The 27,525-nt window shown below is 44.7% G+C and overlaps 1 protein-coding gene across 1 annotated transcript in view; it reads right to left on the reverse strand.

Moving 5' to 3' along the window:
• Positions 1 to 27,525, reverse strand: part of GALNT12 (polypeptide N-acetylgalactosaminyltransferase 12) — a 1,011,450-nt gene that overhangs the window by 457,218 nt on the left and 526,707 nt on the right. Inside the window, exon 5 of the mRNA XM_078687689.1 lies at positions 26,042 to 26,159. Coding sequence (XP_078543815.1) covers positions 26,042 to 26,159 — 118 coding nt within the window. The remainder of the gene's footprint in view (positions 1 to 26,041; positions 26,160 to 27,525) is intronic.

Consider the following 27,525-nt stretch of genomic DNA (forward strand, 5'->3'; position numbering starts at 1 on the left):
ACTTCTGCAACAAAACACATCATGTAACTGTTTTAGCAGAATCCATGGGTCTCCTAGGGCTACCACATTCCAATACACAACTCTTTCAGACAACCCAGAGTCCGTAAATGGTGGCCTTGGGGGTCCGAAGGGAGGGGAAGTCAGTGGCCCACCTAACGATGCCTGCGGAACCAAAAGAAGTGATGAGACGCCCGTTATATCTTGGAGCCAAGTCTTCTTTTTAAAAAAAAAATATTTTTATTATTGCAGGAAGAACAAAAGAACAAGATTCACATGTGATGTATATCTCAGAGGGAGGTTACAATACAAAAATCAAAAAACAATTTAGCAACGAAAAAAAGAGCATTGAAGGCAGAGGCCCAACAAGTACATATCTTGACAAGAGATAAATAAAAGTAAATGTAGTTTTGCAAATTATATACATAGGTTGAGGCTGGCCTCATTTTCTTCTAAATCAGATATTTCATAGTTCAAAGAAATTTAACCAAAATTTTTTCCTTCTTTTGCAAAGCCTTAGGACCTCTATATCTTGCAAGCGAAAGTTCCATAGTATTTATTTCATTAATCAAAATCCACCACTCAAAAACGTCTGGAACATCTTTTGATATCCATGATCTTGCTATAACTAGCCTAGCTCATGCATAAATGATAGTTACTAAATCTTTGTGGGGACAGTTAATTTCTTGGATATCTAATAGAACCAATTGTGCTGTCAATGGCGGGGTAGCAATTTGTTTGGTATTTAAAACATCAGTCAGCCCTTTCCAGAATGGTAAATGGGCCGGGCACGAAAAGAGCATGTGTTCTATGCCAGCAGCATCTAGATCGCATTTCGGACATTTTGTTTTCTTGTTATTTGGCTGAGTACCCTGTGCCCAACTAGCTATTCTTTGTGGAGTGTAGTACAGTTGTGTAATGGTTCTATACGACTGTAGCCTCAAGCTAGAGGACTGAACAATCAGGTTTATGTGGCGTAGAGAATGTGAGATCTGTGTTGGGTTGATGTTCATACCCAGTCTGGAAGACCATTTGGCCGCTATTTTCGTGCTGTCTTCTGTTTTACCTTGTATTAAGTGTCCATACCCCAGACTTATTAATGATTTTATTTTATTCGAATACAAGCATATTAGTATATCTGATTCGACTACTTCCATGATTTTCATCTTAGAGAGCAGGTAATCCCTTATTTGAATGTATTTAAAGTACATATTGTCCCTTAAATTAAATAGAGTTTTAAGTGTGTCAAAATCCAAAAAGCCATTCTGCCCATAGAAATCCCCCAATGTGTTGATACCATGTTTCTCCCAGAGGATACCTGCTCCGTCAGAAAAAATATCAGGTAGTCCTGGATTGCCCCATATTCTAAGCTCAGCATTATAAAAAGATATTTTCCCAATGGTCAGAATTTGGTCCCAAATTTTTATAATGTGCCTGGCTGACTTAAATTTCACTCGTTTAAAGTAATTAGGATCATGTAAGCGATGTAAGAATTGATTACAATCAGGTCCCAGCATGAATTGGTGGTAGAATAGCGAACTCTCGTTTTTCATTAGGCTTCGTATGCGACGAAAGAAAGTGGCTATAAAATAAAGCCTAAAATCAGGAAACACTAGTCCCCCTTTTCTATTGGGAGTTCTAAGAGTTTCAATGCCCTACGTGCCTTTTTATAGCCCCATAGAAAGCTGCTACAGATACCCTCTAACTTTTAAAAAAAAGATTTGCTGGGTTGAAGAGGAATACATCTGAATAGATATAATGCTTTCGGCAAAATCTTCATTTTAACTAAATTTATACGTCCCATTAAGCTAAGCGGGATCTTGTGCCATTTTTTAAGAGTCGTTTCTGTTTCTTTTAGAAAAGAATCATAGTTCAACATTATAATTTTGTCAATACTTGACGCTAGTCTAATACCTAGGTATGTCGCACTTTGACATAGGCCAGGGATCGGTTCCAAAGGTTTATAATTGGCAATAACCTGCGTCTTTCCTACGTTGAGTTTATACCCTGAAACATTGCCGAAGTTTGCAGCCTCTTTTATTATTTGAGGTATAGCTTTAACTAAATCTGTAGTAAATACGGCAATGTCATCTGCAAAAGCAGTAATTTTTAAGCTCTCACCACCGTGCTTAGTTGGAAGAATGTTTACTTGAGTAAAGAGTGCGTTTAAAAATGGCTCCAAAGATAGAGCGAAGAGCAGAGGGGACAGAGGGCAACCTTGCCTGGTTCCCCTCCCTATCAAAAAATGCGCTGATTTTTTTCCGCCATAGCTGATTTTGGCCTGTGGGTTATCGTACAATGAGCATACCCACTCTAAGTATTGGCCCTGGATACCTGCTTTCTTTAATACCTCCCACAAATACTCCCACCCCACTCGATCAAATGCTTTCTCTGTGTCTAACATAACCATTCCGAGTGGGGTGAGAGTAGTTGAGGAAACATCAAAGGCTGTAATTGCAGTGTTCACATGAGCCGTAGTATCCCTCCCCATCACGAACCCATGTTCACATGAGCCACAATCCTCCGGAGATTTGTTTTTTTTAAGAAAGAAGATTATTTTGGATATTTTCGACGATGTAGGGGCCTTCCCCGACTTGGTCTTCAAATGCACAAACTGTGGTTCCTAATAAACAGTGAAGCCACCTCGGGATAAATGCATTAAAGAGATTGGAAGGGATTGGAACTCGGTGAAGAGAGTCAAACCATGTCTAGCCTGGGGTGCCAGGACTGGGAGAGGGCCTTTTCAGTGCACCCCTGAAATATTGTCTTTCTATGTTTGTTGCCCATAAATGTTGATACACTTGGGCAGCTGTGGAAGCGGGCTCTGACCTAATCTACCACCTCAATGCTTCATCAACATATTTGGAATGTTAAAGAGGGACCTGTTGTCTCAGGGGTTGTGATTGTTTTTTTTTTTTCTAGGCTTTGTTGTTTTACGATAATTGGATGATTTTCTTTTATGGCAATTGGGAAGCTTTTACGAAAAAATGCAATCTTCTTGGTTTGCCTAGCGATGCTTGGTGTGGGGACATATGGGCTGAGGGGAGGAAGCAGTGGATTGGGGGAGGGTATTGTCAGCTGACTTTGAGGGAATATACATCTTTAGGATGATTACTACATTATCACTGAATATAAGAGGTAGAAATTCGCCGCTTAAGCGCTAAAAGGTTTGGAAATATCAACTTGACCAACACTTCGACGTGGTAGCTTTGCACAAGACACATCTCAAACGATCAGAAGACCACAGACTAAAGCATAAATTCTAGCCCCCGATTTACAAATCATCAGCAAATACGAAGCAGAAAGAGGTGGCATTGATATTTCACTCAACTACGAAATTTCACCCAGAGGGCTACAAAACTGATAAAGAGGAAAGGATGGTGATGGAGAAGGAAGGACTAAGGGGAAGGTTGTGTACCTTCGTGACATCATATGCACCCAACACTGGTCAACTAGCCTTTATAACGTCTCCATTGAGAATGGTGGTAGGTTATGCAGAAGGAACAATATTAGTTATGGGAGACGTCAACTTAATGAGGCAATCTAGTCTAGTTATGCAAAACACAAGAGTAGAGGAGCCCAGTAACCATGTGTCAGACTAATATTATAAAAGACTATTGCTTATAGAGACCAAACCACATGAGAGAGAAAACAACTAAATTCTTCTTGTATAGAAAAAGACACCACAGCAAGCCCTTTCTTATAGTTGATCTGTATCTTTTTCCTTTTCTTTATTAATCAATCTTCATAGCGGTACAAATACATAGCCAGATACAGCCTAAGCGTTTCGTCCCAATATCAAGGGACTTCTTCAAGGTTGTAAAAAAATATACATATAAAGCATAACTTTAGTAAAAAGACAACAGATAATATATTGATAATTCTTAAGATACACTTGATCGTTACATTAAAAATTCTTTTTAAAAAAGAGAGAGAATATAGTTGCACACTGTATATTTGGAACATGAGTATTGCGGATTTTACTGCCCCTGCCTGATTTCTGTGGTGTTCCTTCTGCCTGGACGTTGTGGGGGCCTTCCTTGTTTCCTGCTCACTGGTGGAGGTGCGATAGGCGAGTGGTGTGCTGTGACTTGCGAGGCCCCGGACTCCAACTCCCAGGGGGCCTCGCGGCGTGCACCACAGTGACGAGAGCAAAGGGCGACTGAGGCCCTCAAATTCCAACCACCCACTACCGCAGTGCGGGACGCACGCGGGCGTGCCAGGGCGCTACCCGGGCGAAGCACGGGCCAAGGGCGGGCCCGTCAGCGTCAGATAGAGGCCGGGCTGGGCCACCCCCTGACCATCTGAAAGAGGAGTCAAAATCAGTGTGGGTCAGTGATTATGGATTTTTCTTTTTGAACTAGAATTGAAGGGTGCCTTACAGGGACAGTATTTTACAGTATTCCCGCATTGTTTCAGATACTAGTTAAATTTGTCTTTCTCAAGGGGGGCTCATTTTGTATAGTAGAGGTGCCTGACAAACCAAACGTGAAAAGATGGGGAAACGTAAGACAGAGGTAAACCGGGATGTTGCATTGGAAAATATTAAAACATCTGTGACCACACTGGACGCATACCTGTCTAGGGCGGCCACAGCTATAGACAGGGAGATCGAGTTGGTTAACAGGCGGTTATCAAGATGACCATCCGCTTGTACAGGGCTACTAATAGAGGGAGAGTCAGCCCATCCCATCATTTCGTACGGGTGAACCTGAAAACCCTACTTCTACACAGGGCATTGAGAATGGTACCTCTAACATGGTGGTGCTCTCCCCGGGCTTGGAGCCAGAGTTGGGTACTATACCAACTCCTTTAATCCCCGTTGTTATCATATCCAACAAACAAGGGGCTGCTCAACCCACCCAACCAATGCCGGTAAATAAGGACGGGGGTACAAGTTCCGTTATTAATACCCGCAGTAATACCAAGGCTATTAGCAGGCCTAACTCTCCACAACACCTGGGGGGGTCCGGCGCTCTGCTGGTAGCACCAAAAGGAAGGGTAAAGAAATGGGTAGTCAAGCTAAAAAACACAAAATCAATGTCCCATGTTCCTCAGGTGGGGTAGTACAGTCAGTGCCCGAGTCCTCACTAGTAGAAGTTCTTAAATCTACACTCACCAGCATATTAGAGGAGAAACTAGGCCCAATCTTTACGAAGCTACATAACATTGAACAGATCATAGCCGCTCAACATAAATATATACAATCTTCGTTCCAACCTGGAGGCATAGCTGCAGCTGCACCGTCTGCCGCAACTACCGCTGATGCCTTGAGGGAGCCTGTTATGAGGCGGGATGAGGCTTTAAGTAGACAAAACATCCATGTCTCAGAGGTCTCGGACCACAGTAGAAGTAACAGAGTAGCGGAGCTGAGGGACAAAACCCCGGGGGGGGGGGGCAAATAGATGTAACAGAGAGGACTAGAACAGTGGCCAAAGTCGTGGAAAAGATAGGAGGTTTGCAGCCGGTACAGGTCAATGCTGTCCCTCATAAATTAGTAACTATTGACCTGCCCCCCCAATCAACCCCGCTGGTGGTAATCTTGGGAAATGTCCCGACCCTCATGAATGGAGCAATAGAGGAACATGACCAGCTAAAAAACAAAGTAATGCATTGGTTGAATCGGAATACATCTGTAGGCCCTAACATCGCACGCACTATCATCATGGTTCGACGAGTTGCCTGGGTAGGAGGTTCTAGGAAACTGGGTAGGGGGACTGCATTGTGGTGAACTTCAGCAATCCTGCATATGCTGAGAGAATTCTTGGGGAGGCCGCAGGGGGCCCCCTACATAATGATCAAGGAATACATGTATTACCCTTAGGATACTTTCATAGGGCAGAGAAGAGTAGGGAGTACTACCAGAATATCGAAAATCAATTATGGTCTTCTAATTTAGTGGTACATGGCAGGACTAGCAAACCCAGCCACTGGACAGTCAGGGCTAAACCCTTGGGGAGCCTTCACCCAGGGACAGAATAGATTTGAAGCCCTGTCTGGATTAAACAATTGTGACTGACTAAGTAAGAGCATGGTCCAACCAGTTCAGTTAGCCCAGCCATTTGTAAACACTGTTATAGCTCTGTCGGTTACTGAGCCTCCACCGACAGTATTAACGGAATCAACTAGTGTAACACCAACAGATTCCGCCTTGGTCAAAGGGGCAACAGGTTGCGAATTACCAGGAACTTCTATGGTTATTCCACTTCAGGACACAAATATAGTCCCTTTAGTGGATCCTTTTAAGACCCACAATTTAAATGTACTGACGTGGAACATAGCTGGGCTTGCCGAAAATTTCACAGACCCAGTCTGGGTTCAGTTCATAAGCAACTTTTCTGTTATATGCCTTCAGGAGACATGGCTGATTGATTGTAATCTCTTCCTAGAGGGGTATAAAGCCTTTTTCGTTCCCGCGATTCCTGCAGTTAGAGGGAGGGCAAAGGGAGGCTTGGTCATCTTTACCTTACTGTCCCTGAATTGTAGGATCAAGCCCATCTTGTCTACAAATAGAGACTTACAGGCCATCGTTATTGAACGAGGAAATCTCAGCTTATGCCTGATCAATTTTTATAACGCACTTAACAGAGAAGAGGGTTGCAAGATAGCTGAGCTGGACAAATTTGTTAAGTGGCATTGTGGTCCCCAAAGAAATAGCATAATGATCATGGGGGACTTTAATGTCCATCCATGTGGTGACCCAGTACTTTCCAAATTGTGCAAACTGGGTTGCCCGAGGTTTAAGGGGCTTCATTTCGAGCACTCTACACAAGGGGATGCCCTAAACGGTATGCTCAATGAATTTAATATTTTCTTAGCTATGAGTTTGTTACCCCCATTGAGCACACAAACATACCGACCTTTAAAGGTCGTAATGGTGGGTCATTCATAGACCACATCTTAACTTCCACAAACTTTCATACTCCCGTATTGGGTTATACAACTATGGAAAAGCCTTTTAGTGATCATAACCCCGCATGTGTTAGATTAGGTGAGAACCTACTGAAAAGGAAGGAGTCGGTACAAGTGGTGGGTACTCTTAAGACAACCGGTGGTAGGCGACACCTTAAATGGACCCAGGTAACTCCATCCCTTTTTTACAAAAATCTACAAGAATCTTGTAAGGCTGAATTCTTATACTGCCTGAACCCAGATTCTACAGCCCTGGGCATAATAAATGCTTTTAAAGAAATAATTGCCAAAGTAGGGACCCTGTTATCTGTCCCAGGCCAGAGCAAGATTACCGGCAACCCGAAATGGTTTGACCGCTCATGCTCTAAAGCCGCCAGAGCACTCAAGGCTGCTTTAAAAACCACTCCTAGGGACAACGCTTTGATTCGCTCCACACGTGCCAATTATAAAAAGCAGATAAGTATTCGTAAAAGGGAAGTAAAGGAGGACACCTGGCGGGAGCTTCTAGACCCCTTGACCTTATCCAGCAGTTCCAGATTCTGGAACATTATAAATAGCCCACTCTTTATAATTGATAAATCTGAGGATCTGGGTACAAACATAACAGAGGAGGAATGGGTGGCCCATTTTAGTGCCATTTTTAAAAGTATAACACCTGTGTCCGAGCTGGAGTTAAATTCACAGCACGGGAATGAGATTGCATTCAAAGCACGAGAAGTGGAGGACGGTATTACTAACCTTACTTGTGAGAAGGCTCCAGGCCCTGACGGTGTTCCTCCTGACCTTTTCAAATCTAACCCTTCACTGTGGGCATCAGTATTGGTGGCTGTGTTGAAGGCGGCCGCAAAGGTTGGGTGCCCAGAATCTTGGGGAACCTCCACAATAGTTCAAGTCTATAAGGAAGGAGATCGCAACTGCACCATGAACTATAGACCAATCTCCCTTATCGATTCCGTGGTAAAAGTTGTAGGAGGAGTAGTGCTGAACAGATTGAGCACCTGGGCGGAAGAAAATAAGATCATATCCGACGTGCAGTTTGGGTTTCGTCCCGGACGCTCAACTGTGGCCCAATGTGTCAACCTCTGTGGGAGAGTGACTAGGGGTTGAATGAGTTGGTTGAGTGCGATATACACAAGCAAACAGAAACTTTCTTGGAATTACATGGGATACTGTTGAGATCTACATAGTATCATTTTACGGGAGGCCTGCATGCGGGTCAAGCGATACACTGGATTGTTGGACAATGACTGTATGGCTGCGATGTGATGCTGACACGGCTGATGCATGGAAAGATCATAAGACCAGACAAGGATAATGTTAATGGGCGCAGGGGATATTAACAAATGTACCTTTATGTCGTGGAACGTGCGAGGTCTTAAAGATGCACGTAAATGCAGGCAGTTGATGGCATATTGGGATAGACATAAAATACAGGTGGTTATGCTACAGGAAACTCATATCCCTCCGCACACCAAGTCTGCTTTCGGTAGTAGATGGGCGGGTGTAAGGGCTTTCTCGAACTATTCCTCCTATACCAGAGGTACGGCTATCCTTATACATCGCGCCCTCCCGTTTACACTGCACGGTTAGCGAATGGATAAGGAGGGAAGATATGTGGTGTTGTGGGGGAGTTTGGGTGGGGAGACGATTACCATTGCCAATTGCTATGCACCTAATGTTGATGATCCAAATTTTTTTGCTGCGCTCTGGGGAGTTGTGATGGATGTAGGTTCGAGTCATCTTGTCTGGGGTGGAGACTTCAATGTTGCTTTAATCCCGGGGATGGATAGAGCGGATGGTTGCACGACGTACCATCCCGGAGCGCGGGATGTCCTCAAGGGGATAGTAGATGAGGACGGGTTAGTCGATGGATGGAGACATGTTCATCCTGACCTACTGGATGGTACACACTACACATCATACACAGGTACATGGGCTAGAATTGATTATATCTTTGTGTCACGGAGTCTAGCACCGCATGTCCTGGATGCACAACACCTTCCCAGGACACATTCCGATCACTGCCCAGTCCTGCTGACCATAGATATGCCTGGGTATGATAAACCACGTCCGCCCTGGCGCTTGCAACCTAACATTCTAGTGGATACGGTCTTTCGCGAGGAACTCAGGGTAGACATAGAAGACTTTTTTCCCCGTAACAAAGACACTGTGGATAGTGTGGAAACAGTTTGGGAAGCCTTTAAGGTCACAGTGAGGGGGTGGTGCATTGCTAAGAGTTCTGGGGTTTTGAGGGACATACAGCGCACGCTCCGCAGGCTGGAAGAGGACCTACGGGTGCTGGAAAGAAGCATGGTACAGGGAGACGTAGGGACTATACAGCAGGAATTCAGGTCCAAATTGTCGGAATACGAGGCAGAAGCGCAAAGAGAGGTACATTTCAGAGGTAAATACTAGAAGGCTCGTGCATACAATGAGGGTGGGAGACCGGGTAGGGCACTATCGATGACAGTTCGCATGGCACGGGGCGCCAACACTATCTTAGAGTTAACAACAGCTGACGGTAAGGTGTGCAAAGACTCAGATGGTATACTGACTACTCTCCGAACACATTACGAGCAGCTCTATACATCACGGGCAGCTGGAGGCTTTGACCTGAAAGGCTTTCTGGGGGATCTTGCACTGTGCTGGATAAGCGACGCCCACAGACAGTTTTTAGGGGCGCCACTTGAGTTGGATGAGGTTCGAGACGCCATAATGTCCCTGAGCAACGGGAAGGCACCTGGTCTTGATGGGCTTCCCGCGGAATTTTATAAATGTTATGTGGATATCATGGCGCCAGTGCTGCGAGAGGTGTTTGAGGATGCCTTGGAGGTGGGAGTGCTGCCGAGGTCCATGAGAGAGGTTGTAATTACATCTTTACTTAAGCCGGGTAAGGATGCCACGCAATGTGACTCATATCGTCCCCTATCACTATTGAATTGTGATGCCAAAATCCTTGCCAAGGTTCTAGCCACGAGACTCTCATTGCTCATGACCACACTCATATTGCCTGATCAATCAAGATTTGTCCCCACGAGATCTACCTCACACAACCTCCGTACAGTCTTCTCCCTAATCCAAACTGTGAGCCCTGAGATACCACTCGCTGCCGTATTTTTAGACGCATCGAAAGCTTTCGACTCTGTGGAATGGGGATATCTGTTTACGGTATTGCAGAAGATGGGTTTCCCCCCAGTCTTTGTGAACTGGGTGCGCTTGCTATACACGGCTCCGAAGGCGAGAGTGCTTGCGAATGGACGCTTGACAGATACCTTTGCAATAACGAGGGGCACTCGTCAGGGGTGCCCTCTTTCCCCCCTGCTCTTCGCCATAGCGATAGAGCCGCTGGCTTGTCGCATTCAACAACTACACAAAGACAGCGCCTTTAATTGCTTTCAGCGACAACTCTCTATTTCGTTATATGCTGACGATGTCACGCTTTATGTCAAGGAGCCCCGGACCACTTTAAACGCATTACTGCTGGAGTTTGTCTCCTTTGGTGGCCTGTCTGGAATCTCTATTAACTGGAGTAAGTCCCAGTTATTGTCACTAACACCTGCTGTATCGGAGTTCCCGCTAGACTATCCTTTGGAGTGGTGTTCTTCGGATTTGCGATACCTGGGGATACAAGTCTCGAGAGACAAGGGGGATACACTACGATTGAACTATGGCACGGCCATAACCAAACTGGCAGACTCGGTGACTCTATGGATTAAATTACCCTTGTCCATGGCGGCTAGAGTTTCCCTCATCAAAATGGTGGTCTTGCCTCGTTTCCTGTATCTGTTTCTCAACATCCCCTATCACCCGGGTGCCTTCTTCTTCAAAACCTTGCGCTCTGAACTTATACGACTGGTATGGGGAGGCAGGCAGGCGCGTCTTAGATGGGTGGTTATGACACAACCGTACAATGTAGGGGGCTTTGACATCCCTGATTTTGACGTTTATTATTTGAGCGCGCAGGCGCACTACCTGTATTATTGGATAAAACCTATCGCTTTCATGCCGAAGGTTGCAGCGGAAGACTGGATTGCTCGCCCTCTTCCACTGGATGGTGTGGTTCATACCCCTATATCGGTGTTGGACATGCAGGCTAATACGGTGACGTGTACCATGGATGCATGGCAAAGGATAGGGAGACGATTGCAAGCCTCGCTACTGTACACGGCCCGACTGCCACTGTCATATCACCCACAAATGGCGCTCTTCCAAGAATTGGGTTTCCGTCACATGTGTCGCCAGTTACGTATTCAGACATGGGGCGATCTATTCCACGATGGGGTATTTAGTTCTCGAGAAAGGTTCTTTGGGGAATATACGCCTAATCCCTTAGAGGTGTTCTATTTTATACGGCTGCGAGAAGGGTTAAAGGCCTTGCTGCCTGACTACCCTCGGGAACCCCCCAGTGTTTCCCCGCTCACGGTTGTGGTGAATAGCACGGATGGTGCACACCTAGTATCCAACATATATAAATGCCTCCGGAGGGAATTGCCGGTTGTGGAGAGTACAGCTAGAGCACACTGGTCGCAGGACCTTGGCAAGGAGATTACGGAGGATCAATGGGAGTATTGTTGTGACCTATCGGGCACGGTGATGTCTAGCTGTCGCTTTAAAATCATACATTACAAGTTCCTACATAGGTTGTATTACACGCCTGTTAGAAAGGTCAGGTTCAAATTGGCTGACTCGTTTAGATGCGAGAGATGTGGTCAGGGAGGGGCTGACTTCCTCCATTTGGCATGGGACTGCCCACGAGTGAAGGAGTATTGGACACAGGTCTGCGAGGGCGTCTCCCTTATGATAGGGATTACATTAGACCTGGATCCGCTGTTGTTCCTGCTGGGTTATACTGCACAGATAGCGAGGGCTGTTCGGAAATACACTAATGTGGCACTGTTATTAGCAAAGAGACGACTGGCCTGCAGGTGGGGGAGGGGCTGAGCCCCCAAATTCAAAGACTAGTTACAAGATATGTTATACTGTCAGGAGCAATATGGAATATTCTCAGAACTGCAGCCTCTGGCCTCTAGGCCGGCCGATATCTGGGGTCCTCTGCAGGCATACCTTATACAAACTGCAACACAGGGGACAGAAGATACTGGGACTGATGAGGTTGGGACCATGCCCCCCGTAGCAGGCTCGGAATAGGCACATATGCTTTACACCGGGACAGGGTGGAGAGGATGGGATTCCGTCTGGCCCTAATGACATTGAACTACTGGATGTGAAGGCTGTTGCCAGTCCTGTATTCAGCGGAACCGTAGGACTATGTAGACATGGCTGAACTGCAGGGCCGTAATGGAAAGGTATAATAAACTGAAGTAATAATTTGCTCTGATACTCAGCTAGCAGCTATATACAATGATTGCGTTGCCACAGGTGCTAGGGGGCGCTAATGCGCTCTGTGCCAGATTGCTCCCGTGATGCTCTCTCGGCTGCCGGATCGCCCCACCTGTGCTTGTACTATTCCACAACTTTTGTTTCCAATGGCTACCAATTAATTGCATGTCGGCTTGATATGAGCCCTGTCGCAGATGGACTGATTGTTTATTATTGTGATGTTGTATGCATCCACGCAGTTATGCTATGTTTGCTATTGACAATTCTGCTACCTCATTGCTGACTGTGTATCGCTGCCGGCCTGATATGGTTGTAGGCACACTGCTGTGTATATGAGCACGAATGACAATAAAGTTTTTTGGAAAATCAAAAAAAAAAAACAATGTGTCAACCTCTACCTTATTCTCGGAAAGTACACCATTGCTCGTCAGGGAACGATCTACATGGCCTTCATGGACATTTCCTCTGCCTTCGATTGTGTTAATCGGAAAAGATGTGGCAGTCCATGGGTGCCATGAGGGTTGAAGCCAACTTGGTGGACTTCCTGACGGACCTACACAGAGACACTAGGGCAAATATTAGGTACTCTCAAGACCTAAGGGTCACAAGGGATTTTAATACAGAAAGGGGGGTACACCAGGGGTGTATCTTAGCCCCCTTTCTTTTTAACCTATACGTCAATGACCTGGACCGGACCCTGCAGGAAACCGGGGCTGATTTTCCGTATGTGGGATACAGGGGGCTGCCCGTCTTGCTATATGCAGACGACGCGGTTCTCCTGGCGCACACCCCCAAAAGTCTGCAAATCCTGCTTGAGACATTTCGAGGGTTTATGGCAGAGAGAGACCTCGCCATAAACAATGCAAAATCATATACAATGCAGGTAGGGCCCCGTCCACAGCGTCAGTATTCCTTTGTGGTAAATGGAGCGAGAGTACCAATATCCCCCACCTTTTCCTACCTTGGTGTCCTATTGGATGATCGCCTGAACGGGGATGCCCTAACTAAAAAGAAGAGGGCGGAGGTGTCTAGGTGTAACGCAGTGATTCTCAGCTTTGCAGCGAAATTGGGTAATCGCCCTGTGGCCGCAATGCTGAAAATCTATCAAGCCAGGAGCGTATCCATAGCCACTTATGGCAGCGAGCTGTGGTGATGCACTCGAGTGGAAGGGATCCAGGTGACCGAAAACAGTTTTCTAAAACAGTTGGTGGGGGTTCCTCAAGGGGCAGCAAACCTTTCCGTTCACGAGGAAACTGGTCTTCCATACATTAGCGACACCTTGGGTTTGCTACCCTTGCTTTTCTGGCTGAAAAGCTGGCTAAAAAAAGATCTTGACCTTACACATAAAATATTAAAAGAGAGCTTGGACCACATGTCTGCAATACCATGGCTTAGCTACCTAAAGGGGTGTTTTAGTGAGCAGGGACGTTTGGACCTCTTTTTAACACCTGAACGCATTACTAAGGCAGATGTGGCCCTTGTGAAGGAATCTTTCATAACGTGCAAGCAGACCAAGCGCGAGGAGCAGGAACTGTTGAAAAATGGTGTACGTAAACATCTAATGCTTAGAACTACTCTCGCCATGGAGCCATATCTCTCGTGGCCTCTGTCAATGCACGAAAGATTCCTGCTAGTCAGGTTTAGACTGGACTATTTCCACCTTTTATTAGCAGTACCCAAGGGGAGCCTCAAAGGTCAGGTGTTAGCACCCTGTGGCTGCGACAATATGTCTTCACAGGATCTGCTACACTTTGTCTTTTTCTGTCACTTTTATGTAGCCCCCCGGAGCCTGTTTTTAAAATCCCTTTTAAAAAAGCTAAAGTTTTCGCAGGTTCGCCCAGCTCTCTTCTATTTGCAACTTTTAAAACCTGGACATATTCCGCTCACTGTTGGTTTTTTAAAATGCTCCTTAAGGTACAGGAAATGTCTGGAATCTTAACTGTCCTGGATGCTGTGTATTTTTATGAATTGATTTTATCATAATAACGTGATGTACACTGTTCCCTTAAACTTTTGAATGATTTATGGGCCAATTGTACTCTTTGATCCAGTATATTTTTTCGCCCTGTTTTTATAATGATAAAATGTTACTTTTATGGTTGTTATCTTGAGAACCGAATAAAGTTTAATTGAATGAAATGAGTATCCCATAAGCATGACGGAATCTAAGCAAGACCTCCGGGCAATTTCTCCAGTGTGGTCACAATTGGCGATTACATCGTTTTTTCTTTCTTTGTTGATAAACCCCATATTCCTTTATATGATGTAGCTCCCTACATATAAAACATCTTCATCATAGTTGTGCAGCGTTGTCTCTAATTTACCACTATCTAACCTTACGTGCACCATACGTGCACCCCACTCAAATTACCCTCTTTAATGTGTACAAAATAAACTCACCAAATTGCAAGTGTTGATTAATCTAATTATTTGAAGTAAATGTCATCACATACTCAATGGTCAAACACATCTATAAAGAATACATAAATAAAAAGATTGCATTTTGTAATGTTTTTGAGTTAAAAAATATATCCAAAACCATATTCATAGAAAGTGTCTATTCCATAGCGTTCTAATCAAATTCACAACTCTAGCGTGTAATGGAGCCTATATTCTGGTTACAATCATCGCATAAGCTCTACAGTCTGTGTGTACAAATAAAAAGCACTATTTAGCGTCCCTGCTTAATCTAAAATGATTTGCAAAGAGTCAAACGCAAAGACACCCATTACAAAAAGCTGCTCACCCTTCCCGTTGGAGTTGTCAGAATGTAATTCTGACATTCGTCCCTAGAATGTTTTCATTTGCGTCCTTTTTGCATCACACAGACAAAGAGTTGATACTCAATGCAAATTTTGAGCATAGTCTAAAGTAAATCAGAAAGGTACAACGTCATTGCTAAAATACAGGTCCTTAACCACTTGAAAATACATTTCAGAAACCGTACAGCAGCCAGCCTTCGTTCATGATAGACAGACCACTAACACTATAACTGGACCGTATGTAACTATTCAACATTCAAAAGTAAAAATGGCAAAGTTGATGCAATATTCCATCATCGCTTGGAATGTGCAAGGGATAGGGCTGGTTGATAAGCACTATAAAATCCTTTCTTTCCTAAAGTGCAGAGGGGTGGATTTGTCTCTCCACCAGGAGGAACACCTAAACTACAGAGACGCTGGAGGGAACATGTCTATGCAACTGGGTATTCTGCCATCCCTAAGGGGATGCTAATCTGGGTCGGGCTTGGGGTCCCCTTAGAAATCACAAAGTAGTATACTGACGATGAAGGTAGCTATTTTATCATAGTCGGGAGACTTAATGGACTCAGCATACGAATAGATAGAATTTATGCTCAAAACGTAGGCCATACTTTTTTTTGTCTGTACTCTTCTAAGTGATTTTAAGAGACCCTGACATACCGTTACTTCTGGGGGACGGGGGACTTTAACTGTGCCGGGAACGTTGAGGTTGTTAGATCCGTTTCCCCACTGTGAGACTCGCGCAGGATTACAGGGACTGGCTTGGACACTGGACCCTCTGGGACGTATGGTGCAAGAATAATCAGAGACGGAGAGAATGTTCTTCTTCTCCCCAGTATACAACTTACATGCCTGCTTTGACAAACTATTGCGGTACAAAAGGGGGTGGTGATGGACGGAGCATCAGAACCAATCAAACACTCACACCCAGTCAAAAGATCTGGGTTTGATCCATCACCGTTCTTTAGCCCACTCTGCCACCCCAGTTCAGACATGGCTATATGCAAATCAGTCTGACCCTGTGCCTCATGGGAACAGTCCAGCCCGAACTGCCAAGCCATGCCTTCCCTGGACCGGAAACAAGCTTCCGAGGACCGGTTTCTGGCATTCCAGCCGTCTTCAGCACAGCTTGCTTGAATCCAGTGGCAAAGTGAGCAAGGGACTCACGTCTGAGCATACCCTGCCACACTTATGGCGGCTGAAAGCGGTACAAAATGGGTTGGTGATGGACGGAGCATCAGAACCAATCAAACACTCACACCCAGTCAAAAGATCTGGGTTTGATCCATCACCGTTCTTTAGCCCACTCTGCCACCCCAGTTCAGACACGGCTATATGCAAATGAGTCTGACCCTGTGCCTCATGGGAACAGTCCAGCCCGAACTGCCAAGCCATGCCTTCCCTTGACCGGAAACAAGCTTCGGAGGACCGGTTTCTGGCATTCCAGCCGTCTTCAGCCCGGCTTGCTTGAATCCAGTGGCAAAGTGAGCAAGGGACTCACATCTGAGCTTATCCTGCCACACTTATGGCGGCCAAAAGCGGTACAAAAGGGGGTGGAGATGGACGGAGCATCAGAACCAATCAAACACTCACACCCAGTCAAAAGATCTGGGTTTGATCCATCACCGTTCTTTAGCCCACTCTGCCACCCCAGTTCAGACATGGCTATATGCAAATCAGTCTGACCCTGTGCCTCATGGGAACAGTCCAGCCCGAACTGCCAGGCCATGTCTTCCCTGGACCGGAAACAAGCTTCCGAGGACCGGTTTCTGGCATTCCAGCCGTCTTCAGCCCGGCTTGCTTGAATCCAGTGGCAAAGTGAGCAAGGGACTCACGTCTGAGCATACCCTGCCACGCTTATGGCGGCCAAAAGCGGTACAAAAGGGGGTGGTGATGGACGGAGCATCAGAACCAATCAAACACTCACACCCAGTCAAAAGATCTGGGTTTGATCCATCACCGTTCTTTAGCCCACTCTGCCACCCCAGTTCAGACATGGCTATATGCAAATCAGTCTGACACTGTGCCTCATGGGAACAGTCCAGCCCGAACTGCCAAGCCATATCTTCCCTGGACCGGAAACAAGCTTCATTGGACCGGTTTCTGGCATTCCAGCCGTCTTCAGCCCCGCCTTGCTTGAATCCAGTGGCAAAGTGAGCAAGGGACTCACGTCTGAGCATACCCTGCCACACTTATAGCGGCCCAAAGCAGTACAAAAGGGGGTGGTGATGGACGGAGCATCAGAACCAATCAAACACTCACACCCAGTCAAAAGATCGGGCTGGACTGTTCCCATGAGGCACAGGGTCAGACTGATTTGCATATAGCCATGTCTGAACTGGGGTGGCAGAGTGGGCTAAAGAACGGTGATGGATCAAACCCAGATCTTTTGACTGGGTGTGAGTGTTTGATTGGTTCAGATGCTCAGTCCATCACCACCCCCTTTTGTACCGCTTTGACAAACTATTGGGCACGAAGGAGATCGCTGTTGAAGTCACATGCATTGAATACTTGGGTCGTACTTTAACGGATCATAACCCCTGCTTACTGGAGCTCCTTTGTTGTGAGCTTACCACAACTATAACCACCTGGTGGCTCTCCCTAGCTACCTGTATGAACCTTCAGAGATCCTCTAGGAAACAGAATTGTTGACTACCTCATCACAAATGCACAGACCGCTTCCTGTACGACTATGGAATGGGATGCTTTTAATGTTGTGCACAGGGACTCAGTTAATCTGTGTGTGTGGAGTGCTCTCTCCAAATGGAGTTGTCAAGGCTGGAGGGTGTAATTCGTAGCTTGAAAACGGAGACCGAGGTCCAATGGAGATCATGAAACAGACGAGAAATGGCTAGGTACAACAGGTGCACTCTACCACTTTGTTGTAAAGGTACAGAGAATGAAATATATAATTTTACAAATAATCCATCTGGTGCTTCAGGAGGAGAGGAAGCCAACCATTCCTTCTCAAAGAGGGAAAATTCCAGAAATTGGGATCACAGTTTCTCTAAGCACACAGAATTTGAAACTGAGATCACAGGTTTTAGAAGTCTTTTATTCCATCGTCTTTAAAGATGCCCGTATGCCAACACGTGTTTTGTCTAGAGCTGTTTCAGTCACAGCAGACTTCATCAGGGCAATGCATTATGTCAACTAGAATAAAGTACTATTAGAATCCGGAGTATCAGATGCAAACGTAATAATACGTATTCTTATATCCTGAATATAATGCCTCAGATCCAAAGGTTTGGAAATTATTAGTCCCGCAAGTACGCCAGTAGTGTTCTGTGGTCCACAGAGTATGCTAGACCGAAAATCAGCGTGAATTACCTAACCTTTGGATCTGGTCCCAAAGCTAGTAGAGATGTACACTAATGACTTAGACTGCAGCCACTTCCTGAAAATGACCTGGTAGACCCTGATTGTTTCCATTCCTAAACCACTGAGTGATGCCACCTATTTGACAGCATATCGCCCGTTCTCTATATCTCCATGCTGAATTCAGACTATGAATTTCTAAGTACGATACTAGGGAACTGTCTGCAACACTATCTTCCCATGTTTGTGCAGAAAGAAGAAAAATGACTTAATTCCCAAACATAACATCCAGCGCCTTTACCAGATATCACATTAAATGGATAAAGTTCAGTTCCCTGAAGCACTGATCTTTTCCATGAGCATATGAAAAGCATTGGACACTCAAGTGAGATTACCTACAACCGGTTATAACCAGGCATGCACAGGCAGGTGCATATCCGACCTTTTTGGGATCTGTTGAGGCACACAGCAGGGTTGCCCCCATCTCCAATGGGGTTCTTGCTGGCAGCTGTCTGCTGCGACTGGAGGGCCAGGGATTCCACCGTACGACAAGGAGCATAGATGCTCACTATATGCAGATGACACATTGGTTGTTTTGAGCAATACCCAAACGTGAAATCAGTGGTACATCCTGCTGTTGGATGATTTTGGATAGGTATCTGATCTAAGTACAAATTGGAGGAAGTCCTGCACCTTCCAAGTCTTGGTTGAATACATAGGACCAACAGAGCTGGGGCGGCTGCTCCGCGTGCAGTGGAAACCCAGATCCCTTAAGTACCTGGGAATCACGGTATATCATGTGGATGGCGATCTGAGAGGAAAATGTTGGAAGCATACTGCGAGGCATTAAAGGCAGTGCAGCTTTTGGCGAATGCTACAGCTCCCAGTCATACCATCAGCACATCCCCTTTCAGCATTATGAAGAAGCTGAGGCTGAACTGAGCACAGATTTGGCTGAGAATTCTTCGTAATAAACTTCCATGTTGGGAGGGGATGCACTGAGGGTCGGGGACTGCCACTCTGTATATCCCATTGACTCATTGGGGGGCATACCACCCGCTAGAAGAGGATACTTCACCGCCCGTCAACTGAAATCTTGGACAGAGGTGGGCACGGTAACACAAAGGGTACTACGAGAACTAATCGCTGCCTACAGGCAAGGGTCAACTATGCCCCCTACACTAGGCGCCTTGGGAAAGGTGAGCGGAGGATCACCAAAAACCAGGTCAGCAGGATCTTTGGTACACTAACTGGCAAGTTGAGAAATATCTGGGGTCGCCTCACATGGTACACCTAACCCATGGCCCTCCGGCCTCCTTCCGTGTTTCTTCTGGGAGCGCTTGAGGTGATCTCAATGATTCACACAGCAGTTGCTACTGGGCCAGGCCTTTCCTTTCGTTAAAGGTGGTTTTCGCTTTTTGACTGCTCTATATGTGGTAGGGATGGATATAGGTTGCAATTTGCTCTGAAGGTGATCTGTTGATATGTACTATTACTGATACACTGAAATTAATCCTGCTCAATTAAGAAGATAATGCATGCTAAGATTATTATACAACAAGGTGGGGCATGTTGACTGCACAAAGAATCTGTATTTCTATAAAACTCACGTGTTTGCTGGAAAAAGGTAATATAAAAAACTGCATATACTATTTTTTCAAAACCAATAGAGAAATAAAAAAATGATGGTGGACTGGCAATGGTTGACAGCATCCTAATACAGAGAATCATATCTCCTAGTATGAAATGTCTGGGTATATACTCAGCAGAGACCCAGCATTCAGGCTTGATAGCTGATCCTTGGGTGCAAACTCCCCATCTCCACTACAGCTATGAGTGGGAAACAACCCTCCAACATGCCCCCAACCACAAAGATGGCCCTACCAGTTTAAAGAACTTACATGTCTCAGATGGGATGGGATGGGATATTCACTGGGGAGATTCCTCTGTGGTGTGACGCCAAAGTAACTCAGGTCAACATTGTAAGAAGCTGGCTCTATACACCATACCAAAGTAAGGTATAGTGTGCAGAGTCCAGTGGATCCTGAGAGGCTTTACGTAGGGTAAAGTAGATAATACCTGACTCTATTTTGTAGTAATGTGATTGAGAAATTAGGCTTATCAGAGGGTTGTGTTAAGCATTTGTTGTACACACACCCAGTCAATAAATGAAGCACACACTCAATGACAAACTCCAAGTGCAATGTTTGTATAAAAATATTACTTTGTTACTTTTATTTTAGAACCAAGAAGAACTCAATTGCTGGTGGTCAGTAGCAGTTTAGGAATAGCAATACTTTCAGGTTCAGTAGGAATGTTTTGCAAACAGCAATAGCAACACTTTACAGTAATATTAGAAATACTTTGTGGTGTCAGACAACAGTAGCAATACTTAGCAAAGCAGGAAATAGACTCTTAATGCAAATAGCAAGAAATACAATGTAATCCAATGGAAGCTAACAGTTATGCACATCAACAGGTAAGTACACTACTGAAAATCGCAGTCTTCGGGCAGGGCAAGGTTCAAGTGGGCCCTAAATCTGTGCCGCTAGCAGCACAGGGTGCAGAGGTCAAAGTTGGTGCCCAGAGCCCAGTGTTAGTCTATGAAGTCTGGGGGTGGTTGAAGATGCATGGTTTGCAGGTAAGTATATACGGTCTTAGGGCACAGGCTCTAGGGGATTAGGCAAGCACATGGTGGGCCACAAGGCAGCACCAGTAATACACCACCAACGGCATACGGGTGGCTGGGTGCAGGGTGCAAAGACAGCATTGGGAGCCTTATGCAAGGGGCTGGAGGTACTCGTTTCATACAGAGGCTGCAGGCTCAGACAAGGAGGCTGGACAAAGGTGACCAAGGACTGGGCAGGTAGGTTGGGATGTCGGTGGACACTTGGGCATCATCAGCTGGGCTCCCCAAGGTTGGGGGCTGATGAGGCGGGTGGGCCTTTCAAAGTCGGAAAATCACCAGAGCGGTCAGGGGCACCCTTCGTGTAGAGGCTGCAGGCGTCTTCATAGACTTCAGGAGAGGGCAGCCACAGATGTTTGAGGTCAGGATCGCTGGGGAGACTTCTCTGGACCGGTGGGCTACTCAGACTCGGGCTACGGGCACTGGGTGCAGAGTGGCCTGGACTAGTGGATCCAGAAGGCAAGGGTGTCTTTGGTGGTATTGGTTTCTTAATGAACAGGGCGCGGTCATCAGGAGCTCTTGGTCCTTAGGGAAGGCAAGCAGTCATCCCAGGGTTGTGGAGGTCGCTGGGCCTGCAGGACGAGCCACTTCTTCGAAAGCTGAGGACAGGACGGTAGGGCTGAGGCTAAGTCAGTTGTCCTCTGGGGTCTTCACTGCTGCATGGCTCTTTGGTCCTTCTTCTTTAGGTCTCCAGGAATCTGAGGATCCAGGTTCAGGGGTGCCCCTAAATACTCAATATAGGTGTGTTACAGGCATGTGCAGGTAGTAGCCAAAGGGCTACTTACCTTTAGATTGATTACACCCAATGTGTGTCCCTTCACTTTGGGGAGGGGGCATCCCCTAACCCATTTGGCTAAAATCCTTCTATCCAACATGGAGGATTTCCTAAGGAGGGGGGCACTTCAGCGCGGGGCACCTTAGGATGGTTCTGGCTTGGATGGGATACACCTCTCCTGCTTATTAATTTTCCAGCCGACCTTGCCGCCAACAGTGGGACATGGTCAGTGGGCGGGCATCTGCACTAGCTGGAGAGACCCTGACTAGCATAACAAAGGACAGGAAGCCTTTGAGGCTCACCGCCCTGAATGCTGTTCCTGCTTGGGGGTAGGTGAGAAACACCTCCAACCCAAGCAGGCTTTGTTTCTAACCCTTGAGAGCTAAAGGCTCCCACCTCAGGGGGTCAGAAACGTGTCGGAGAGCGGCAGGCTGCTGCACACCAAATAATTAATTAGTCATTTTTCAGGGGGCATCTATAAGATTCTCTCTGAGTGCATTTTACAATTAATCCAACACCAGCATCAGTATGTGTTTATCATGCTGAGAAGAGTGATATCAAACTTCCTAGCGTTCAGAAAAGCCATCATGGAGCTATGGAGTTCGTAATGACAAACTCCCAGCCCACGTACTCAATATGGCCTCACTGCACTTACAATATCTAAGCATGGACTTAGACACTGTAGGGGCATATTACTCATGCAGCTATGCCCTCGCCTGTGGTATAGTGCACCCTGCTTTAGAGCTGTGAGGCCTGCTAGAGGGATGACTTACCTATGCCACAGGCAGGGGTTTGTACGTATGGCACAGAGGGATGTGCGCCATGTCGACTCTTCAGTTTTAGCTGCACCAAAACACACAGTTTGCAATGGTAGTGGGTATGTGCTTGGTGAAGGGTCTCTGGGAGTGGCACAATACATGCTGCAGCCCAAGGCCCTTGGTACCAGTGGTACCTTTTACAAGGAACTTCTGTGCAGAAATGTGACAATTATGGAGACAAAGGTACAGTTTGGGGAAAGAACACAGGCACCGAGAGACAGTGCATCAGAAACAAAGCTAAAAGTAGGGAGTAACAATGCGAAGAGGGACAATTTCTTACAAGCACTCTTGAGGCATACAGAAGTAGGGACTCTCTAAAAAGTACAGCTTTAGGACATATTAACACCGGTGACCTGAATTCATTTGACTATTTGCAATGTGAATTTGGCCTAGGGAGTTCCAATCTTCAGATATCTTTAGCTCAGACATGAACTCAGTCCATATTTGCCAGAGACTTTGAACCTTGCTGTATGCAACTCTTTGGGTGCTAAATAGATAATATCCTGTGAAACGGAGCATGGTGAAGTCACAATATATAGAATACTAGTCTTTAAAACCCTAATTCCCAAACTTAAAAAGGTAATTGGAACATAATTTGGCCAACTCAATGACTTTGGATAGCACCGATGACCCCTCATAAAGCCAAGATTTCAGCTCAATTCGAGTGATCCAGTTTAAACATCTTCATCGCATATGGCAGCAACCTAATCCCTCAACTGAAGCAGGATGGAGAGCATAATGGAGTTATAAGCATACTTGAAAAACCAGTATACAAGGCACAAGAGTGCCCCCCGAAACACACCTGGGTTCGGGTGGGTGGGTGCGATACAGAGATGGTGCTTGATGTAGGACACACTGCATACACTTACTTAATGAACTGTATTCACATTTACATACTAGTCGATCACTGAGACTGACAATTGAGAGCATGACGCTTAATACAATTGCATTCTGTGTGGTATTCCAGAGGTTTTTAGACATGGATAAACATATTGTTTATTTAAATGTTTTATTGTATTGCTGTACTTTAAAACTCTAATAACCCGAAAAAATTAGCATACCTCTTCCAAAAAAACGTAAGGAATTTTTTCTTCAGCTGAACTTAGAACATATTTGGCAGTAGGGTTCATCTTTTTGTCTGTCTGATATGTCATGTACCATGTAGATTAAACTAGGAGCTCATAACTTGTATTTAGGCAGTACGTCCTCTTCCCAGCTCTATGCTAGTCATTTTTATTGTTATACCAACCATATGCCAAGACATCTGCCTTGAAATACTTTGCACTATCCATAGTGTCTTTACACTGTGGATGTCTTGCAATGCTACTGGTGTGTAGGCCGTACAAAACAGACAATATTCTAGTGAAATGTGTGTCCCCTGCCTTAGTCCTCCTTTCATCACAACTATTTTATAAGGTGTCACCAGATAACAATAATTTGTATTTGGCAATTCATTCTGGGCTTCTTACCCTTGCAATTTAGGGGCCAATTTAACAACTTTGTGAAAGAAACCCCACCTCATCTTTTTGCAATGTGTATCTCTTTAGTTAGAGTCTGAACATAATACAACCTCTTTGCTAGGCTGACAAACACCCAAATACAACATTACTTCAAGAGAAAAAGGAAATCTTCAATTGAAGATGCATACACACACACATACGGCTTCACAAGGATTAATTTGTAGTTCAATATGATTTTTGATGTGTTCCTGTTGAGACACGTTATTATTGTTGGCAATTGCAATAATTATAAATTCATTGATCTATAAATCCTAAAAAATACATTACTGGTAAATTATCATAAATATTAAGTACAAATCAAATACAGTCTTCCACTCTTTTCCCAGAGAAAAGATCAATCTGCCCCATTCAATTCGCACTACCTCATCTGTCGGCCAGCCATGACAACTTCTGTTTGCCTGTGTTTAATACATTTTTTGATGTTTCTGAAACGGTAACCTGCATGTCAACTTTCCACACTAACACTTATGATTTGTTTGAAATCTGGCTACAATGAGATCGCAGTAATAGGAGTAGCTAAGTTCCTGAGTTGGGCATGGGTGTTGCGGATGAAAAATGGGGGGCCCTAATAGCTAAAATACTTCCCCTTGGGTTATCGAACGAACTACGTGGAATTATGTATTTCTATGGGTTTTTATGATGTGTTCAAAGTCTTGTGCGTAGGACATATTGAATCGTGTATTAGGAACTGTTTTAATATGTAAATATAGGTATTTATTTTTTTAAACCTTACTGAGAAACTTGTCAACCAGTCTTAGGTCTTGGTATGGTATATATGTGGTTGTATTTAATTTTAATATACTGATTGTTCTGTCTTTTAAGATGAATAATCGCAATAAAGACTTTTTTGTATTGAATTGAATTTATTTGTTTGACTTAAAAAGTACTTAAAATGATGTCATTTTTCTCCTTTTTGCTAATTCAAAGCCTCTTAAAATATACCCCAAACTAATGGGTAATTGGTGCTCTCCTACTATTTGCCCTCAAAATCTCACTCTTAGGTGTTCCACCATGTGGGCACGCACGTACAGCTGAGCAGCACCCAGCCGAGTCCGTAAACATAACATATGTGCAGATGGGCATACCTTAACCAGAAAACAGCACCATTAATTAAAGTTGAAAACAGCAAAAGTGAACAAAAAACATGCAGGAAATGAGGTGAGGGTTCCTCAAGGATATCAAATGTAAATGTTCCGTCTTATAGGAAAACTTTATTCACATACTAGAGAACTGCAGATAAAAACATGGTGACAGTCTCTAACAAAAACACCCTAACATTGTACCACACACTCTACCAAGGAACTGCACATGCAAAGGATACAATTATCTTTATGGAGACTCTAATTCTTAAATGTACTTTTCTCTACGAATATCGAGGTGTGGTACTGTTAACATGTAATGGTAGGAAGAGAAACTCCTTAAGATGGGCAATACTCAGCTGATGTACTCTGGTGAGGGGTACTGATGGGCGCCCTAAAAAATGCCCTCTTGTATGCCAGAATGTGTGGTATGTTTCGTTCTGTTTTCCAAATTGTCTGCCTAATTTAACGGTACGGTTTGTTCTTACCTGACCTTTTAAAGCATCAAAATACTAATAATGCAACAGAAAAGGCTTGGTTTACAGGGGATTCTTAAATTCAGAAGAATTACCAAAATCATTTATTCAAATCTGCCAAAAAGGAAGCACGGGTACGTAAGCATTGACTGTTTATAACAAACAAGTTAGCCATGGTGCAAAAACATTACAAAACATCACTGGGAAAATGGGCAGACAGCGATTATAAATAGATTGCTAATCTTGAGAAAAATGTAACATTTAACATTTTATATTAGTGCAGATTTTAACGTCTAGAATTAATGTTTAAATCATTAGGAATGGAATATTAAAGTAGGTCCTTGAATGAACGACTTACCCTAAATGAGAATTCAAGATTTTCTCCTCCCCATACTTCCATTCCAGTGTCGTAAGAACCGAGGTACTCGAAGTACCTCTTACTTACAGCAAACAACCCACCAGCCATAGTGGGGGACCTGAGGGAAATGGTTTTTAAAAAAGACAATATTTGTCAAAACATTAACTGAAAGGGTAATCTTACAATATATAGTTCAGTTAAAATCCACACCTCAAACCTTTATCCACTTTCCAAAGTGTAATAATAATGTTGCAATCATTAGCACAACTATTCATAAAGCTGTTGAACATGGAAGGTACTCCTGCAATCAGTTTTATTCTGCCAAAATGTCCGATACAGCTAAATAGGTTGCCCCCATGCAATGCTCTACTTTAGTTGAAGAGGCCATTAAACGAGTAAGGGAACCAACCGCAGAGCATCTCCAACACTTTCCTGGGTTTGACATTTTTTAATTTATAAGCAGTTTCTGGTATATATTATACAATTTAAACACAAAAAATGAGGTTTAAATATTTCAAAGGCAATACGCATTTGCTTCCATATAAGCTATGTCTGAAAAGTAATTGTGTAACAATTGCTTGCACCCATTAATTAATATTACAATTACTTTATGTCCATTGAAGATGCTGTAGAAAAAGATTTGAAACTTCAGGTAGTGTTTTCAGTACGTCCAGCTTGCATTTCTTACTCCACTTGTTTATTTTTTATAAATATGTTTATTAAAATTTTTCACAACACTGCACAAATATAGATCAGGACACCATGTAAATGTCTTCGGTTCCATCATGCCTTCACAGGGGGTGACAACTTACAAAGAAATACAACACCAAGCATGAACACATAAGTTCTCTGGTTCGTCGGCACATGGTTGAGGGAGGTGAGCTGCCTAGAGGGTTTTAGGAGTTGGGACCTCATCTGTATCATCCTGCTTGGAGACGTGTGGGTCAGTGATCATATCCGCTCATTTGCAGATCTGCAACTCAAACACTCATTTCATTCATTCTAGTTTTACAGGTACTTGCAACTCCGTCATGCCCTAGGCACACACATACAAACTGGCACATCCCTTCCAGAACACAGTCCCCTTGAAGCTCAGGTCACAAAGAGTAAACTTCGCAGGGGAGGGGTCTCACGTATATACTGCTCTCTGACCAACAACGGTCCAGCATCCCTTGACTTGTTGAGAGCCAGATGGGAGGTTTGGCTGGGCCCTCTGGAGGAGGAGGGATGCTCTGACGGTCCCCAGAAGTATCAAAACCTCAGTCAGGCTTCGCCTGGTTCAGCTTTACTATCTCCATGCCTCCTACCTCACTCCTAACCGCCTATACAAGGCAGGCCTCACCTCGAGTCCCTCTTGTACAAGGTGTGGGATCGAACATGCAGACTTCTTCCACATGGTATGGTCCTGCCCACTTATAACTTTATACTGGAATACCCTGGTAACTGAGCTCACAGAGGTACTGGGGTGGGAGGTCCCACATAAC

The sequence above is a fragment of the Lissotriton helveticus genome, chromosome 4_1 (genome assembly GCF_964261635.1).
Source record: "Lissotriton helveticus chromosome 4_1, aLisHel1.1, whole genome shotgun sequence".
In the NCBI taxonomy this organism is placed as follows: Eukaryota; Metazoa; Chordata; class Amphibia; order Caudata; family Salamandridae; genus Lissotriton; species Lissotriton helveticus.